At 47.6% G+C, this 12,500-nt stretch overlaps 1 protein-coding gene across 1 annotated transcript in view; it reads right to left on the bottom strand.

Moving 5' to 3' along the window:
- The window catches only part of LOC124042220 (DNA-directed RNA polymerase III subunit RPC1-like), a 12,516-nt gene extending 5,644 nt beyond the window's left edge, over positions 1-6,872 (bottom strand). Inside the window, exons 1-6 of the mRNA XM_046360640.1 lie at positions 6,699-6,872; positions 6,225-6,379; positions 3,190-3,429; positions 2,329-2,491; positions 1,895-2,031; positions 380-483 (exon numbers count right to left, since the gene is read on the bottom strand). Of these exons, the coding sequence (XP_046216596.1) occupies positions 380-483; positions 1,895-2,031; positions 2,329-2,491; positions 3,190-3,429; positions 6,225-6,379; positions 6,699-6,870 (971 nt within the window). The 5' untranslated portion in view covers positions 6,871-6,872. The remainder of the gene's footprint in view (positions 1-379; positions 484-1,894; positions 2,032-2,328; positions 2,492-3,189; positions 3,430-6,224; positions 6,380-6,698) is intronic.
- Positions 6,873-12,500: the final 5,628 nt, after the last annotated feature.

Here is a 12,500-nt window from a genome sequence, read left to right as displayed (position 1 = left end):
GTAGGGACGGCAGGGTAGCCTAGTGGTTAGAGTGTAGGGACGGCAGGGTAGACTAGTGGTTAGAGTGTAGGGACGGCAGGTAGCATAGTGGTTAGAGTGTAGGGACGGCAAGGTAGCCTAGTGGTTAGAGCATTGGAGTAGTAACCGGAAGGTTGCAAGTTCAAATCCCCTGAACAAGCAGTTTACCCACTGTTCCTAGGACGTCATTGAAAATAAGAATTTGTTCTTAACTGACTTGCCTAGTTAAATAAAAGGTAAAATTAAAATTAAATATATGCTTCTAATAACTGAATGGGTAAAACCTCACCAACGTTTTACGGGTGTGGGTCGGCTCATGCTTTTAAAACGGACTAAACATGTCCAATAGAACTGTCCTGACCTCTTCATCTGCGTGTGTCGTTGCTGGATGAAGTTGGCTCCAGGGTGGACCTCTGGACCGCTCCGCACCAGCTTCCTCAGCATCTCCAAGTTGGCCTTGTTCACCTTGGGGCACAACAAGTTAGAGGTCGCAGGTCATACAACAGGGGACAGTGAAGACACTGTGCAGGTTACTTCTCAAATGGTAAAGACAGCTGGAAAAGGCACTCAACCTGCCTTGTGATCCATCCTGATTTGTGAAGCATCTATGTAGTGCTTATAAACAATTAATGTATTCATAATAAAGGAAGTCAACGATTAAAATAATTAAATAGAGGAAACGGAATTAGTTTAAATCGTGATTCATTGCCATCGTAGAATTTGCTCCAATTTGGACTTAACAAATTTTTCATTAAAAATCTAAATCAAATTTATTTGTCACATACACATGGTTAGCAGATGTTAATGCGAGTGTAGCGAAATGCTTGTGCTTCTAGTTCCCGACAATGCAGTGATAACCAACGAGTAATCTAACCTAACAATTCCAAAACTACTACCTTATACACACACAAGTGTAAAGGGATAAAGAATATGTAATAAAGATATATGAATGAGAGCAGAACATTGAGTTACTATTAAACCCAAAATAGTCTGCATTAAAAATGCTTTAAAGGCATTTTCACCATAAAGAACACCAAGGTCTCTGTAACAGCTAACTATTCATGATCCCAGGAGGCCTAATCCTTCTTATCAATAATATTGAAGCTTAATTGATCCATGTTCTTCATCATGACCTAGTCACAAGTTGCTGCTCCTAGAACTGGGGTCATTAAGTCTTTTTGACCTGAGAACTACAACAGAAATAGTAGTCACATGTTGCTCCTAGTCACATGTTGCTGCTACTAGAACTGGGATTCATTAAGTCTTTTTGACCTGAGGACTACAACAGAACCAGTAGTCACATGGAATAGATGTCCTGTTCTGATTCAAATCATTGTGGGAAGTTAGTTGAATCAAGAGGCATTCCCAGCCATGGCGCTGTAAACAATATTATGGCTAGCTAGCTAGCTAACGTTAGCATAACTAGTTTGTTACTTCTGTACAAATGAATTATCTTTTGCTGTCATCTAAAGAAATGCCTGAGAATGTGTTTACTGTAGAAGTATCTGTACGGTTTCCTTCAAAACTGTTTCTCAAAGCTGTGCGCAATTTGTAAGTCGCTCTGGATAAGAGCGTCTGCTAAATGACTTAAATGTAAATGTAAATGCACAGCGCATCACAAGAGGCAGACGGCGCTACTGAGACCGTGTGCTCACTGACAGGTACACAACATAGAGCGTATTGTGTGTTGCGCTTATAAGGGTCCCCGCTGAAACACGTGCGCTTAAAAAAGGTTCCGCGCTGGGTAAAGAAATTGAGAAGCAATTAAAAGCGTCAAATAAATTGTCAGCATTAAAAAGTGTTAACGTGGACAGCCCTAATTATTATAAAGCCTTATTAAAAGTTGTAGTTAAAGTGTGGCCAATGAGAATCTTACCTTCTCTGGGTAGGTCAGGATTTTGGCTACGTGCACAGGGACAGCCACCTCATCAATCCGCAGGTTGGGGTCCGGAGAGATGACCGTTCTCCCAGAGAAATCCACTCTCTTCCCCGAGAGGTTTCCACGGAATCGCCCTGAGAGAGAGACACCGCGAACCATCAATAACCTAGTGTGTCCATAGACAGCAGTGGAGAATCATTATAGTTTGTGATTAAATGGCTCCACAATCAACTAGGATACTTTCTGTTTCAAGACTCAGCTGTGTAAATAAACTACATTGTTTACGACAAAAGGCATGACATTGACATGAATTCAGTGTCAACTATCAATAAATACGATGGAGAGAGTGACCACAGAACTAGAAATCAGAATAGACAATAGGTAACTATTAAATAGTTAGAATTAAAAATCAACATTTATATGAGCGAGACCTTGTTTGCCCTTGAGTCTCTGAACGAAGCCTCTGGTCCACTTCTTAGGGGCCATGTTGAGGGGGATGCCAGAGAGCTCACTGTTGATGTAGAGAGCACATTGCAGCTGGAGGAAGTCCCAGTCCTCCATGATCATCTGGGTCTTGGCCCCTGACATACGGTGCTGTGGGACGGCATGGGAGGCGGGCAGAACAACTCATTCATCACTCAACATTCATTAGACAACAACAACAACATCAACATCAAACCAACTTATTGTCTAATGTGAATTGGAAATTATAACTTCTTTTTGTTGTCTTGTGTTATTGCTTTCATAAAAAAGGCACAGGAGGTTTTCCTGAGCTGACCAACTAGTGAGTAATAGCCTACTGGGGCCCAGAGGTTTTCCTCAGCTGACCAACTAGATGTAAATGTAATAGCCTACTGGGGCCAAGAGGTTTTCCTCAGCTGACCAACTAGTTAGTAATAGCCTACTGGGGCCCAGAGGTTTTCCTCAGCTGACCAACTAGTGAGTAATAACCTACTGGGGCCAAGAGGTTTTCATCAGCTGACCAACTAGATGTAAATGTAATAGCCTACTGGGGCCCAGAGGTTTTCCTCAGCTGACCAACTAGATGTAAATGTAATAGCCTACTGGGGCCAAGAGGTTTTCCTCAGCTGACCAACTAGTTAGTAATAGCCTACCGGGGCCCCAGAGGTTTTCCTGGTCAGTTCATGGAAAAACTCCCGAGCCGATTAATAAAACAATTAATCACAAATTCATTGACACTTCCTGCTACTCTCCCAATCCCATGACGCCCACCTTCTCTATGACATCATACATTTTTAAAAATATATTTGATGTAAATGTAATGTACCCACCTTCTTGATGACATCATTGAGGAAGATGATCTCTGTGAGCTTCATGGTGAGGTCATCCTCATTAGTACCCGACTTGAGGTCTGAGATGACAGAGGGGCGGATGCAGAGCGGAGGTACCAGCAGGCGGGTGAGGATGAGGTCTGCAGGCTTACCTGCCTCAGGGTTCATCAGGAGCAGGGGAATGTCCTCCGCTGGTATCCTCCTGAAGAGGTTCAGCACCACTAGAGGACTCAGGTTCTCCTGGAAACCACAGGACATAAAGGTCAATCAGCATTTACAACCATAAGGGCCAGTTTCCCAGATTCAGACAGACACATTTTGAAGAGGTTCAACACCACTAGAGGACTCAGGTTCTCCTGGAAACCACAGGACATGAAGGTCAATCAGCATTTACAACCATAAGGGCCAGTTTCCCAGATTCAGACAGACAAAATATGTAGAGGACTCAGGTTCTCCATCGGGTGAAAGACATGATCGGTCAGCATTTAAAACCAGTGTGACCCAGTTGGTAAGGAGAGTGTGACTCTAGTAATACCAGGTTCTGTTTGTTCAATTCCGACAAGCATCCCATATACTAATCCTGTCTGAACTCTGTTACTGTAAGTCACTGCTAAGTGAAAAACATACAAAACAAACCATTATCCTCATATGACCTCTACAAAGTAGACATGTAAACTGTTAAAAGTTGCCTTCAAAAAGTGACTCACCTGAGCCCTGTTAAGCAAGCCCTGGTTGCCTTCAACGTGACTCACCTGAGCCCTGTTAAGCAAGCCCTAGTTGCCTTCAACGTGACTCACCTGAGCCCTGTTAAGCAAGCCCTGGTTGCCTTCAACATGACTCACCTGAGCCCTGTTAAGCAAGCCCTGGTTGCCTTCAACGTGACTCACCTGAGCCCTGTTAAGCAAGCCCTAGTTGCCTTCAACGTGACTCACCTGAGCCCTGTTAAGCAAGCCCTAGTTGCCTTCAACGTGACTCACCTGAGCCCTGTTAAGCAAGCCCTGGTTGCCTTCAACGTGACTCACCTGAGCCCTGTTAAGCAAGCCCTAGTTGTCTTCAACGTGACTCACCTGAGCCCTGTTAAGCAAGCCCTAGTTGCCTTCAACGTGACTCACCTGAGCCCTGTTAAGCAAGCCCTAGTTGCCTTCAACGTGACTCACCTGAGCCCTGTTAAGCAAGCCCTAGTTGCCTTCAACGTGACTCACCTGAGCCCTGTTAAGCAAGCCCTGGTTGCCTTCAACGTGACTCACCTGAGCCCTGTTAAGCAAGCCCTGAGCCCTGTTGCCTTCAACGTGACTCACCTGAGCCCTGTTAAGCAAGCCCTGGTTGCCTTCAACGTGACTCACCTGAGCCCTGTTAAGCAAGCCCTGGCCCTGTTAAGCAAGCCCTAGTTGCTTCAACGTGACTCACCTGAGCCCTGTGACTCACCTGAGCCCTGTTAAGCAAGCCCTGGTTGCCTTCAACGTGACTCACCTGAGCCCTGTTAAGCAAGCCCTGGTTGCCTTCAACGTGACTCACCTGAGCCCTGTTAAGCAAACCCTGGTTGCCTTCAACGTGACTCACCTGAGCCCTGTTAAGCAAGCCCTAGTTGCCTTCAACGTGACTCACCTGAGCCCTGTTAAGCAAACCCTGGTTGCCTTCAACGTGACTCACCTGAGCCCTGTTAAGCAAGCCCTGGTTGCCTTCAACGTGACTCACCTGAGCCCTGTTAAGCAAGCCCTAGTTGCCTTCAACGTGACTCACCTGAGCCCTGTTAAGCAAACCCTAGTTGCCTTCAACGTGACTCACCTGAGCCCTGTTAAGCAAGCCCTGGTTGCCTTCAACGTGACTCACCTGAGCCCTGTTAAGCAAGCCCTGGTTGCCTTCAACGTGACTCACCTGAGCCCTGTTAAGCAAGCCCTGGTTGCATTCAACGTGACTCACCTGAGCCCTGTTAAGCAAGCCCTGGTTGCCTTCAACGTGACTCACCTGAGCCCTGTTAAGCAAGCCCTGGTTGCATTCAACGTGACTCACCTGAGCCCCGTTAAGCAAGCCCTAGTTGCCTTCAACGTGACTCACCTGAGCCCTGTTAAGCAAGCCCTAGTTGCCTTGCTCTGAGCCCTGTTAAGCAAGCCCTGTTGCCTTCAACGTGACTCACCTGAGCCCTGTTAAGCAAGCCCTGGTTGCCTTCAACGTGACTCACCTGAGCCCTGTTAAGCAAGCCCTGGTTGCCTTCAACGTGACTCACCTGAGCCCTGTTAAGCAAGCCCTGGTTGCCTTCAACGTGACTCACCTGAGCCCTGTTAAGCAAGCCCTGGTTGCCTTCAACGTGACTCACCTGAGCCCTGTTAAGCAAACCCTAGTTGTCTTCAACGTGACTCACCTGAGCCCTGTTAAGCAAGCCCTGGTTGCCTTCAACGTGACTCACCTGAGCCCTGTTAAGCAAACCCTAGTTGCCTTCAACGTGACTCACCTGAGCCCTGTTAAGCAAGCCCTGGTTGCCTTCAACGTGACTCACCTGAGCCCTGTTAAGCAAGCCCTAGTTGCCTTCAACGTGACTCACCTGAGCCCTGTTAAGCAAAGCCCTAGTTGCCTTCAACGTGACTCACCTGAGCCCTGTTAAGCAAGCCCTGGTTGCCTTCAACGTGACTCACCTGAGCCCTGTTAAGCAAGCCCTGGTTGCCTTCAACGTGACTCACCTGAGCCCTGTTAAGCAAGCCCTAGTTGCCTTCAACGTGACTCACCTGAGCCCTGTTAAGCAAGCCCTAGTTGCCTTCAACGTGACTCACCTGAGCCCTGTTAAGCAAGCCCTGGTTGCCTTCAACGTGACTCACCTGAGCCCTGTTAAGCAAGCCCTAGTTGCCTTCAACGTGACTCACCTGAGCCCTGTTAAGCAAGCCCTGGTTGCCTTCAACGTGACTCACCTGAGCCCTGTTAAGCAAGCCCTGGTTGCCTTCAACGTGACTCACCTGAGCCCTGTTAAGCAAGCCCTAGTTGCCTTCAACGTGACTCACCTGAGCCCTGTTAAGCAAGCCCTGGTTGCCTTCAACGTGACTCACCTGAGCCCTGTTAAGCAAGCCCTCCACTTCTTTGTTGTGTTCTATTGCGATATCGAATGAGTTGAGAAAGTCTGATACTACAGTGTCCACCACTTTCTTGGTTGTCTTGTATTTCTCGTGGAGGATCTTCAGCAAGCCACACTTCTTCACTGGTCCTGTTAAATGGCAAGAACAAAGACATTATCAGTCACACCAACTCAGTTGGTAGAGCATGGCGCTTGTAACGCCAGGGTAGTGGGTTCGATTCCCGGGACCACCCATACGTAGAATGTATGCACACATGACTGTAAGTCGCTTTGGATAAAAGCGTCTGCTAAATGGCATATATTTATATATTATTAACCACCACTTGGGCTTTGCTTTCAACTCAACTAAATCCAACTCAATTCATATATAACTTAATATGTATTTTGGCCTCAAATGTCAAAGTTGAACCGTAAACAGTCAAAGACTAAGCTATTGTTGATACCCTACCATTTAACGTGGAGCAATTGAGACACAATGTCCTTTTGCGGCATTTGTCGGATATCTTCTTCTTCATTCCTCGTTTCTGTAGGTACGCTAGTCCAGGCCTCTTCAACACATCCATGAACTGCAGTTTCTCCTCTTTGGTCAGCATGATGTGAGAACACGTCTTACAGATCATCTGGATGAAACAATTTGAACAACAATAACATGATGTCATAATGGGCCAATTTGAACAACAATAACATGATGTCATAATGGGCTAATTTGACCAACAATAACATGATTTCGTAATGTGACAATTTGAACAACAATCACATGATGTCATAATGGGCCAATTTGAACAACAATAACATGATGTCATAATGGGCCAATTTGAACAACAATCACATGATGTCATAATGGGCCAATTTGAACAACAATCACATGATGTCACAATGGGCCAATTTGAACAACAATAACATGATGTCACAATGGGCCAATTTGAACAACAATAACATGATGTCACAATGGGCCAATTTGACCAACAATAACATGATGTCACAATGGGCCAATTTGACCAACAATAACATGTCATAATGGGCCAATTTGAACAACAATAACATAGTTATAACGGAACAACAATCACATGATGTCATAATGGGCCAATTTGAACAACAAGCCCTAGTTGTTTACAATATGCATACTGCCTTGCTCCACACTCTCATGCTCCGAAGACGTTCTCTTGAGTACGAGAGAGTGTGGAGAACACATAAAACATTACATTTGAGAAGCACTCCCCCTACTGTATTACCTTGTTGATTTGCACACACTGTACATAGATTTTTCTATTTTCCTTTTCAATTGTGTTATTGACTGTACATTTGTTTATGTGTAACTCTGTGTTGTTGTTTTTGTCGCACTGCTTTGCTTTTATCTTGGCCAGGACCCAGTTGTAAATGAGAACTTGTTCTCAACTGGCCTACCTGGTTAAATACAGGTGACATAAATTAAAAATAAATACAAATGTTAAAATGGGGCCAGCTTGAACAACAATCACATTATGTTTTAATGGGGCCAGCTTGAATAACAATCACATGGTGTTTTAATGGGGCCAGCTTGAATAACAATCACATGATGTTCTAACGGGCCAGCTTGAACAACAATCACATGGTGTTCTAATGGGCCAGCTTGAACAACAACCACATGATGTTCTAACGGGCCAGCTTGAACAACAACCACATGATGTTCTAACGGGCCAGCTTGAACAACAATCACATGGTGTTCTAATGGGCCAGCTTGAACAACAACCACATGATGTTCTAACGGGCCAGCTTGAACAACAACCACATGATGTTCTAATGGGCCAGCTTGAACAACAATCACATGATGTTCTAACGGGCCAGCTTGAACAACAACCACATGATGTTCTAACGGGCCAGCTTGAACAACAATCACATGGTGTTCTAATGGGCCAGCTTGAACAACAACCACATGATGTTCTAACGGGCCAGCTTGAACAACCACATGATGTTCTAACGGGCCAGCTTGAACAATCACATGATGTTATAATGGGCCAGCTTGAACAACAACCACATGATGTTCTAATGGGCCAGCTTGAACAACAACCACATGATGTTCTAATGGGGCCAGCTTGAAAACCAATCACATGATGTTATAATGGGCCAGCTTGAACAACAATCACATGATGTTCTAATGGGCCAGCTTGAATAACAATCTCATGATGTTCTAATGGGCCAGCTTGAACAACAATCACATGATGTTCTAATGCGCCAGCTTGAACAACAACCACATGATGTTCTAACGGGCCAGCTTGAACAACAACCACATGATGTTCTAACGGGCCAGCTTGAACAACAACCACATGATGTTCTAATGGGCCAGCTTGAACAACAATCACATGATGTTCTAATGGGCCAGCTTGAACAACCACATGATGTTCTAATGGGCCAGCTTGAATAACCACATGATGTTCTAATGGGCCAGCTTGAACAACAACCACATGATGTTATAATGGGCCAGCTTGAACAACAATATATATGCCATTTAGCAGACGCTTTTATCCACCCATTCTACGTATGGGTGGTCCCGGGGATCGAACCCACTACCCTGGCGTTACAAGCGCCATGCTCTACCAACTGAGCTACAGAAGGACCACAACCACATGATGTTCTAACGGCCAGCTTGAACAACAATCACATGATGTTCTAATGGGGCCAGCTTGAACAACAATCACATGATGTTCTAATGGGGCCAGCTTGAATAACAATCACATGGTGTTCTAATGGGCCAGCTTGAACAACAATCACATGATGTTCTAATGGGCCAGCTTGAACAACAACCACATGATGTTCTAAAGGGCTAGCTTGAACAACCACATGATGTTCTAACGGGCCAGCTTGAACAACCACATGATGTTTTAACGGCCAGCTTGAACAACAACCACATGATGTTCTAACGGGCCAGCTTGAACAACCACATGATGTTTTAATGGGGCCAGCTTGAATAACAATCACATGATGTTCTAACGGGCCAGCTTGAATAACTTGATTAGTGTAGTGTCAACAACGCAGCCACTGCCAGCTAGCCTACTTCAGCAGTACTGTATCATTTTAATCATTTTAGTCAATAAGATTCTTGCTACGTAGCTTAACTTTCTGAACATTCGAGACGTGTAGTCCACTTGTCATTCCAATCTCCTTTGCATTAGCGTAGCCTCTTCTGTAGCCTGTCAACTATGTGTCTGTTTATCCCTGTTCTCTCCTCTCTGCACAGACCATACAAACGCTCCTCACCGCGTGGCCGCGGCCACCCTACTCTGGTGGTCCCAGCGCACGACCACGTGGAGTTCCAGGTCTCCGGTAGCCTCTGGAACTGCCAATCTGCGGTCAACAAGGCAGAGTTCATCTCAGCCTATGCCTCCCTCCAGTCCCCTCGACTTCTTGGCACTGACGGAAACATGGATCACCACAGACAACACTGCTACTCCTACTGCTCTCTCTTCGTCCGCCCACGTGTTCTCGCACACCCCGAGAGCATCTGGTCAGCGGGAGTGGTGGCACCGGGATCCTCATCTCTCCCAAGTGGTCATTCTCTCTTTCTCCCCTTACCCATCTGTCTATCGCCTCCTTTGAATTCCATGCTGTCACAGTTACTAGCCCTTTCAAGCTTAACATCCTTATCATTTATCGCCCTCCAGGTTCCCTCGGAGAGTTCATCAATGAGCTTGATGCCTTGATAAGCTCCTTTCCTGAGGACGGCTCACCTCTCACAGTTCTGGGCGACTTTAACCTCCCCGTCTACCTTTGACTCTTTCCTCTCTGCCTCCTTCTTTCCACTCCTCTCCTCTTTGACCTCACCTCTCACCTTCCCCCCCTACTCACAAGGCAGGCAATACGCTCGACCTCATCTTTACTAGATGCTGTTCTTCCACTAACCTCACTGCAACTCCCTCCAAGTCTCCGACCACTGCCTTGTATCCTTTTCCCTCTCGCTCTCATCCAACACCTCCCACACTGCCCCTACTCGGATGGTATCGCGCCGTCCCAACCTTCGCTCTCTCTCCCCCGCTACTCTCTCCTCTTCCATCCTATCATCTCTTCCCTCCGCTCAAACCTTCTCCCACCTATCTCCTGATTCTGCCTCCTCAACCCTCCTCTCCTCCCTCTCTGCATCCCTTGACTCTCTATGTCCCCTATCCTCCAGGCCGGCTCGGTCCTCCCTCCCGCTCCGTGGCTCGATGACTCATTGCGAGCTCACAGAACAGGCCTCCGGGCAGCCGAGCGGAAATGGAGGAAAACTCGCCTCCCTGCGGACCTGGCATCCTTTTCACTCCCTCCTCTCTACATTTCCTCCTCTGTCTCTGCTGCTAAAGCCACTTTCTACCACGCTAAATTCCAAGCATCTGCCTCTAACCCTAGGAAGCTCTTTGCCACCTTCTCCTCCCTCCTGAATCCTCCGCCCCCTCCCCCCTCCTCCCTCTCTGCAGATGACTTCGTCAACCATTTTGAAAAGAAGGTCGACGACATCCGATCCTCGTTGCTAAGTCAAACGACACCCGCTGGTTCTGCTCACACTGCCCTACCCTGTGCTCTGACCTCTTTCTCCCCTCTCTCTCTCAGATGAAATCTCGCGTCTTGTAACGGCCGGCCGCCCAACAACCTGCCCGCTTGACCCTATCCCTCCTCTCTTCTCCAGACCATTTCCGGAGACCTTCTCCCTTACCTCACCTCGCTCATCAACTCATCCCTGACCGTTGGCTACGTCCCTTCCGTCTTCAAGAGAGCGAGAGTTGCACCCCTTCTGAAAAAAACCTACACTCGATCCCTCCGATGTCAACAATTACAGACCAGTATCCCTTCTTTCTTTCTCTCCAAAACTCTTGAACGTGCTGTCCTGGCCAGCTCTCCCGCTATCTCTCTGAATGACCTTCTTGATCCAAATCAGTCAGGTTTCAAGACTAGTCATTCAACTGAGACTGCTCTCCTCTGTATCACGGAGCGCTCCGCACTGCTAAAGCTAACTCTCTCTCCTCTGCTCTCATCCTTCTAGATCTATCGGCTGCCTTCGATACTGTGAACCATCAGATCCTCCTCTCCACCCTCTCCGAGTTAGGCATCTCGGCGCGGCCCACGCTTGGATTGCGTCCTACCTGACAGGTCGCTCCTACCAGGTGGCGTGGCGAGAATCTGTCTCCTCACCACGCGCTCTCACCACTGGTGTCCCCAGGAGCTCTGTTCTTGGCCCTCTCCCCTATTCTCGCTATACACCAAGTCACTTGGCTCTGTCATAACCTCACATGGTCTCTCTTATCATTGCTATGCAGACGACACACAATTAATCTTCTCCTTTCCCCCTTCTGGATGACCAGGTGGCGACCGCATCTCTGCATGTCTGGCAGACATATCAGTGTGGATGACGGATCACCACCTCAAGCTGAACCTCGGCAAGACGGAGCTGCTCTTCCTCCCGGGGAAGGACTGCCCGTTCCATGATCTCGCCATCACGGTCGACAACTCCATTGTCCTCCTCCCAGAGCGCCAAGAACCTTGGCGTGATCAGACAACACCCTGTAGATTTCTCAACTAACATCAGGCGGTGGCCCGTTCCTGTAGGTTCCGCCTCTACAACATCCGCAGAGTCGGCCTGCCTCACACAGGAGCGCGCGAGTCCTAATCCAGGCACCAATGTCTCCCGTCTGGATTGCTGCAACTACAGCTGTTGGCTGGGCTCCCTGCCTGTGCCATTAAGCCCTTCAACTCAGCTCCAGAACGCCGCAGCCCGTCCTGGCCAGCCTTCCCAGAAGTTCTCTCACGTCACCCCGCTCCTCCGTTCTCTCCACTGGCTTCCAGTTGAAGCTCGCATCCGCTACAAGACCATGGTGCTTGCCTACGGAGCTGTGAGGGGAACGGCACCTCAGTACCTCCAGGCTCTGATCAGGCCCTACACCCAAACAAGGGCACTGCGTTCATCCACCTCTGGCCTGCTCGCCTCCCTACCACTGAGGAAGTACAGCTCCCGCTCAGCCCAGTCAAAACTGTTCGCTGCCCTGGCCCCCAATGGTGGAACAAACTCCCTCACGACGCCAGGACAGCGGAGTCAATCACCACCTTCCGGAGACACCTGAAACCCCACCTCTTTAAGGAATACCTAGGATAGGTTAAGTAATCCCTCTCACCCCACCCCCTAAGTTTTAGATGCACTATTGTTAAGTGACTGTCCCACTGGATGTCATAAGGTGAATGCACCAATTTGTAAGTCGCTCTGGATAAGAGCGTCTGCTAAATGACTTAAATGTAAATGAATGTAAAT

This window comes from Oncorhynchus gorbuscha, linkage group LG08 (assembly GCF_021184085.1).
Source record: "Oncorhynchus gorbuscha isolate QuinsamMale2020 ecotype Even-year linkage group LG08, OgorEven_v1.0, whole genome shotgun sequence".
Classification (NCBI taxonomy): domain Eukaryota; kingdom Metazoa; phylum Chordata; class Actinopteri; order Salmoniformes; family Salmonidae; genus Oncorhynchus; species Oncorhynchus gorbuscha.
The sequence above is the reverse complement of the archived record's forward strand: the minus strand, read 5'-3'. Positions and strand labels throughout refer to the sequence as shown.